Source organism: Pseudochaenichthys georgianus, chromosome 11 (assembly GCF_902827115.2).
Source record: "Pseudochaenichthys georgianus chromosome 11, fPseGeo1.2, whole genome shotgun sequence".
NCBI lineage: Eukaryota > Metazoa > Chordata > Actinopteri > Perciformes > Channichthyidae > Pseudochaenichthys > Pseudochaenichthys georgianus.
The window spans coordinates 20,934,184-20,940,898 of NC_047513.1; the positions used below are offsets into that span (position 1 = coordinate 20,934,184).

The window sequence follows — 6,715 nt, forward strand, 5'->3', positions numbered from 1 at the left end:
ATTTTTGAGCTCTTCCACACAATTCAATGACAAAAACATTTTCTTTTGAGTTGAAAGCAATTTTAAAGAAGGCAGAGATGATGATATGTATCCATATTTTACTTAACAGAGAGTATATCAGAGCATCGAACCGATATACCATTTACACACGTACCACTTTGCATGTTATGCAGTGATAGGCTGTAAGATAATGCTCATGTCCTCACAGGGGGAGCCGCGACAGCTCCGGCTCCAGCTGGACGGGCAGCAGCAGGCAAAGTAGCACTGAGACTGACTGTCGCTATAGCAACGAACTCCGACCTTGGAGCAGCACAGACTCCTCAGATTCTTCCTACCAATGGACGAGTCCCGCCCTGATACCTCGCCAAGCTGCAAACCACAGCTGGGACGCACGTGCCTCAGGTGCGTCTCCTCTCCTCTCACCTTGTGTCAGAATAACCTTTGGTAACACTTGGCTGTCACACGGGGGTGAGAAACTTCTCTCCTCTCGTACCTATGTGCAAGCAAACTTTCAGCAGATGTCCTCACCTCACCACACTCTGGGAATATCACTGTTTATAAATGATGTCTGATCTTGATTCAGCAGCAGCTAATTAACACCAAATCTGTGGAGGTTCTTCTGGTGTGAAAATGTAACTCAATCCATGAACCTTCACACCATAGCTGTAGGTTTTCACACAACACCTCCTGCCTTTTTCACATATTCAAGAAAAACACGTCATTTGCTAAGACGCTGCACACAGTATGTTTTTAGCACAGGCAGAGGGGACGTTTTAAGTTATCAGATTCAAGTGGCATGAGACAACTTTTGACAACAGTCATTTTCAAGTGGTATTATATTTAACGTGTGGCAAAAGACAACCAGATCCAGAGGTTGCGCTAGACTTTTTCGCTGCCCGTCATTTTTGACAGGCTGCACCTCGCGGGAGCGTGCACAGCGTAAAGCCAAAACTCACAGACACTTCAATGATTTGTTCGGCACAGTTAGGTTTGGAAACGGTATGATTTCCTTTTTGGAGGGCATGCATAACACGGCATAACACCGGAGCCTCGCTGCGGGGAAACTTTGGCGCTGTTCCGAGTTTGTTCTAATCTGTCAAAATGACGGATTGCTTTCAGATTTGTCCGTCATTGTTAAAAAAAAATCCGTCATAGACGGAAAATATTCGGTTAACGCGACCTCTGACCAGATCACTTTCCAAATTGTTCACAGACTCTACTAGCCACACGTGTAGTGGCTTACTCAAACCATCATGAAAAAAAGCAATAATTATAAATGTCATATATTTAAGGCTCATTATATATATATATATATATATATTCTTTTTTTCTTCTTCTCATAATAATAATTATAACAAAGTACAAAAAAATAATAAATACATAAAAATACATTCTCAAATAGTCTCTGTCATGTTCAACAGGGCAAGAAGAAGCTAAAAAACGTTTCTGGTCCTACCCCCTCTAGCATACATTTTCCTTATAAATAAAATATTAGGTCATCGTCATCAGCGACATGTTTGTCTTGTTAATTAGTTTTTTGTTTTTTGCAAAACAATCAGAAAGACATTACTTTTTCAATTACATTAAATAACAAATGGGATTGTACAGATCCTGTTCATAACCATTCATGATTTGGCTCCTAAATAATACTTTCAGTTTAGATAGACTTGCACAATATTTCAGTGCATCGTGGTGACTAACACCTTTTGATGTGATGCAATGAAGTTTGGCATTTGTTCGTACAGGTGTTTTTTTAGAAAATGCAGTTTCCTCTCAACATGGACATGCTTTCTCTCCGTGTGAAAAGTCCCTGGATATTATGAGGTAATTGTTGATTTGCGGCTTTGAACATAATTTGAATAGTTTTATAGTCAACCAGGTCTTGTAGTTTTAGTGTTTTTAGTTTGATGAACAATGTATTTGTTGGTTCTCTGTGTTATATCACAGCTAAGGGGCGTGTGGTTACTTGTATAGGTTGAGGTTGTACTCGGCTGTTGCTTGGCGTGGTGAGAATATTGCTCCACTTTATAGTGGAGAGAGCTTTCGCACCTGTGGCCTCTAACGGTCATCATTTCTCTGCTTTGTTTCAAGACCCGCATCAGAAAGCTTTTGAATGGTGGTACTTTTCCAGTTGGTCTACCTGCTCTTCACGTAGCTCTGCATGTCGTCGTTTAGGTGCATTTTGTTTCTGGAGATAGGCACTGCTCAATCCACTCCTCCATAGTAAGACCCCCCGGAGGTCGAGGTTAACCTTAAATGTTTCCATCTTAAGCTTTGTTAGTTAGTTAGTTTCGTAACGGACGTAATGTAACAGCTGTACGTTTGTAGCTTTTTCTCAGACGCGGAGGGATACTGACTTGTTGTGAAAAATAACTACAATTCTACCCGTGATATACGCTCATTATATCACGGCTAAGAACCAATCAGATTGCTTGATTGGACTTGTCCGTTTTATAAACAAATGTAATTAATCATCAGTGATGTTTGGAGTTGTTGCAGAACATATGCAAATGAGCATATGACGTCATCCGGCACCTTTTATTTAGACCAATTCATTTTTTAATTGTATTTCTTACCCTAATACCCTTATTCAGCGGGGGGGGATTCACTCAGGGAAGCAGTTGGGCTCGAGAGGCTTGTTCAATGGCAGCTTTGATGCTTCTCTACTTTTCCTGCCCTGCTGGTCATTGAGGCGACTAGCTTTAGGTTACGTCTCGCTCAGACAACCATTAGCTCTTTGCTGCCGGCCTCCAGTGGAGAGGAGCTGCTTTAAGATGTTGAAATGTGACTTTGATAATAAAGCTCTTCCTCTCTCTCAGGCTCCATCTCTCTTTTCAGACTGCCATCCACTCACCCTCACCCCTCCACCCCCCCCATCATAGACGAGCCGGCTCCTAACTCTGCCTACATCATAGAGAACGGGATCCCGCCGGGAAGCATACTTGTGAACCCACATACTGGTACATAACACACACACACAGACACACACACCAGTATATTACATGCACAACACATTCATCATACTCAAACCTTTGACCTTTCAGGGCAGCCTTTCCTGAACCCTGATGGAACACCTGCTGTCTACAACCCTCCGGACAGTCAGCAGCCAATCAGGAGCCAGACTCAGCTGCAAGGCACTCCGTCTCAGCAGCAGGTAACACACACACACACACACACACACACCACACACGCACACACACATTAACACACATACAGCAGTGTTTGACATGCAAGACATGTTCAGACCAACATACCTGTACATGTGGCTGTTTGTGTCTTATCTCTGTCCCACATGTGTCTCTCAGGTGCTTCAGTACTCATCTGTCTCGTACACGGCTCCGCAGATGTTGCCTGTCACTGCTTCACAGCCATACACCACCGTATGTATCAATACACAGTCTGAACTCACACACACACACACACACACACACACACACACACACACACACACACACACACACACACACACACACGTGTGTGTTTTCAGTATGCATGTGTGTTTACGGGCGTCTTTGTGCGTGTTTTTGACCGTCTTTCTCTTGACCGACAGATTGAAGACCTCTCCTCGCAGTTTGCTCATGTGAGCTGTCAGTCGACGGGTGAAGCCCCGCCCCTCTACCCTCCCACCCAGGGTTACATATATGCAGCGCCCCCCCCCCCTCCAAACCCACCCAGCTACTGCCAGCCCTCACCTCCGGTACGAAGCGCCTGCACTTTTCATTCTTTATGTCCTTTTTCATTGAAGCAACTACGCATATTGGGAACTTACTGAGAGGATAAAGAGTTGTTTTTATTTCCACTCCAAGAGGTTTAAATGTTAAGAATAGGGCAGACTTCCACTCTATTTTGCTAGTGGTTTGTTTTATTCTCAAAATGCAAAATAAAAATTCTGATAATGTTGTCTCATGACTGGCCCTAATACCCTTTCGTATGTTTTTGATTATGTACATGAAACGATCATTGTATGTAAGATTATCATGTATTCTTATACTTAGTATACTAATGTAAACTACTATGTATTAAATATTGCTGTTTTAGGAAAACAACATGTATGCATTCTGGATTAATAAACAAAAATGTTGCTTATACAGTCATTAAGTTAAATGTAAAGGATAAATGTATGGTTAATAATAGTACGAATATTAATATTTTTCATTTTTATTTCCCATAGTTACCTGTGTATTACTACGGCCAGTACCCTACCTCAGCTCAGCACCAATGCAGGCCCATCTCCCCGAGCCAGCACATCCTCAGCCAAGCAGCCCCACCGACAGGTACTGCCCAACCATGTGTGTGAGTGTGTGTTAGGGCTGCTCAATTAATCATATTTTAATCGCAATTACGATTTTGGCTTGCAACGATTATGAAAACAACATAATCTTAATAAAACGATTATTTTTTAATTATTTTTTTAATCAACTATTAAAAACATACTGTTCACATTTTTTTTGCAATAAATGGATGTTTTCAAAGTAAATGGATAATCGTTTTTAATTATCTTGATACCAATTATTGACCCAAATAATCGAGATGATTTTTGCCATAATCGAGCAGCCCTAGTGTGTGTGTGTGTGTGTGTGTGTGTGTGTGTGTGTGTGTGTGTGTGTGTGTGTGTGTGTGTGTGTGTGTGTGTGTGTGTGTGTGTGTGTGTGTGTGTGTGTGTGTGTGTGTGTGACAGACGCAGCCCGTGGCAGTAGAGGAGGGGGCCGTTACACTGTCAGAGATGTAGTCTGAGGGTCTCACAGTGAACCGGTCTCTTTTCCTGCTGCTTCTATTCAACGCATCGACAGAGAGCGAGGAGACATGTTTAAACCCGGCTCTTTATTAGAATATAGAGCGTCTTAATGAGCGACTGTACCTGAACAGCTGCGAAGTGTCCGTCAACACCTTCTAGGCATCAGCAATGTATGTTTATAATAAAGACTCAGCGCCCCAACACAGAAATGCAAATGAATCGGCAGGACTGCACTAATGATGGACAAATGTAAATGTGTAAACCTGAAAACAGAGAGTCCTTACACATCGAGAGAATAATGAATCATTTTGGCGTACAGTTTTATTTATTTTCTCCCCTTTTCTTTATTTGAATGCTGTATTGAATCTTTCTATTGTCCCCAAACACCTGGAGAGCTCTCCCGTGCTTTAACCCTTTTCTTGAACAAACGGCAGCGATGAAATATGTTGTTAATAATCTTTTACATAACTGTGTTTGCAGCTGCTTACGGCCCTGCTGTGGGGGTGCAGCATCCCTCACACCCCCCGCCCCAGGCTGTGCTGGGGTCCTACACAGCGATGGCCCCTCATCAGCGTAGCATAGCTCAGGTAATCAACGAGCCCCCCGAAGGCTCTTGGCCCCAAACGGCCCCCAGAAGAACACTTCACAAAGTGCTGGTGTTTGCAAGTTCTTCACTCCTACTTTACTTTCTCTTTCTCTGCAGGGAGGCGTTTCAGTGTCCTATCCCCAAAGTAAAGTTGCCAGGGAGGGGGGTTACTGCTGCGTGGTGCCCCCACCCCCCCACCTGGGCAGCTGCCACCCTCCCAGCTGCCCCCCCCTCGGTGCCCCGGCCTGGGGCGCTCAGTACTGATGAAGCCTCGGCGGACGGAGCCATGATTGCTGAGTTCCTCGTGAACTCACATGCGTAGTTTCTTAACACAAACACCTATTTCCACCCCCCCCCCCAAACACCTGCCTTACTTCTTACGATGCCCACAGGGTACACCGTTCTCACTCATAACAAGCATGTGCGCACACACACACACACACACACACACACACACACACACACACACACACACACACACACACACACACACATAAACCCCCTCTCAGACAGAAATGTACCACTGTACCAAAGCTTAATAGTATATATCAGAGCTGCTGTATTGAATGCATAATTTATATTCACAAATGGAGTTTTATATTGATATTAAATTATATATTGTGTTCCAAGGAAATGCACTGTGTGAATAGAATAAAGTGCTGTGGCTGGATTGACGATGTCACATTTCTATATCATCCTGACTCCTTGTTTCCTCTCATGTTGGTGAGCAGATGCTAATGCAGGCGTGGCGAGATACATACACCACAGAAGAAAGTACATTATACGAAGACATGCATGCGGTGCACAATGCATATTTGTTTGCACATAATTACAGACATCAAGTCTCTCCTCTTGGGGAATTAACATATTTTTACGTCTATTTCAATTGTCGTGGCCCACTGGCAGATGCAGACATAAAATACAATGCTTACCCATTCGCTGCCAGAAATAAGAACAATTTGTTCTTAGGTGACAAGTTTAATGTTAATTTCTAGCAAAGGCCAAATATTAAAGGTCACCTATCATGCAAAATCCATGTGTTCATGTCTTTTATACATAAACATGTGTCCCCCCCTCTGTGTAAAGAGATTCTGAAAGTTTCAGGACAAAATATTTGCTCACTTTTTACCCTGATCCATTTATATAAAAACCTGTCTAAAAATGAGCTGATCAGATTTTGGCCACTTTGTGATGTCATAATGTTTTTTTGGCTTGTGTAACCATTAGCCAATCACCAACCAAGGTAACACCCCCCCCCACCTTATCACCTGAATCTCCTCCTAGAGCACCACTGTGTTCTTTTTAACCAAATATCTTGCAGAGGGGCGTGGGGAGGGGCTCCTTATTTATTTTCATCTCCAGTAACAGACAGAGAATCAGCACTTTTGAAACAG

General features: G+C 43.0%; 1 protein-coding gene across 1 annotated transcript in view; it reads left to right on the plus strand.

The window, feature by feature from the left end:
• The window catches only part of LOC117455652 (cAMP-regulated phosphoprotein 21-like), a 16,226-nt gene extending 10,210 nt beyond the window's left edge, over positions 1 to 6,016 (plus strand). Inside the window, exons 13-20 of the mRNA XM_034095240.2 lie at positions 209 to 402; positions 2,820 to 2,960; positions 3,045 to 3,154; positions 3,306 to 3,380; positions 3,551 to 3,697; positions 4,172 to 4,274; positions 5,216 to 5,322; positions 5,439 to 6,016. Of these exons, the coding sequence (XP_033951131.1) occupies positions 209 to 402; positions 2,820 to 2,960; positions 3,045 to 3,154; positions 3,306 to 3,380; positions 3,551 to 3,697; positions 4,172 to 4,274; positions 5,216 to 5,322; positions 5,439 to 5,585 (1,024 nt within the window). The 3' untranslated portion in view covers positions 5,586 to 6,016. The remainder of the gene's footprint in view (positions 1 to 208; positions 403 to 2,819; positions 2,961 to 3,044; positions 3,155 to 3,305; positions 3,381 to 3,550; positions 3,698 to 4,171; positions 4,275 to 5,215; positions 5,323 to 5,438) is intronic.
• Positions 6,017 to 6,715: the final 699 nt, after the last annotated feature.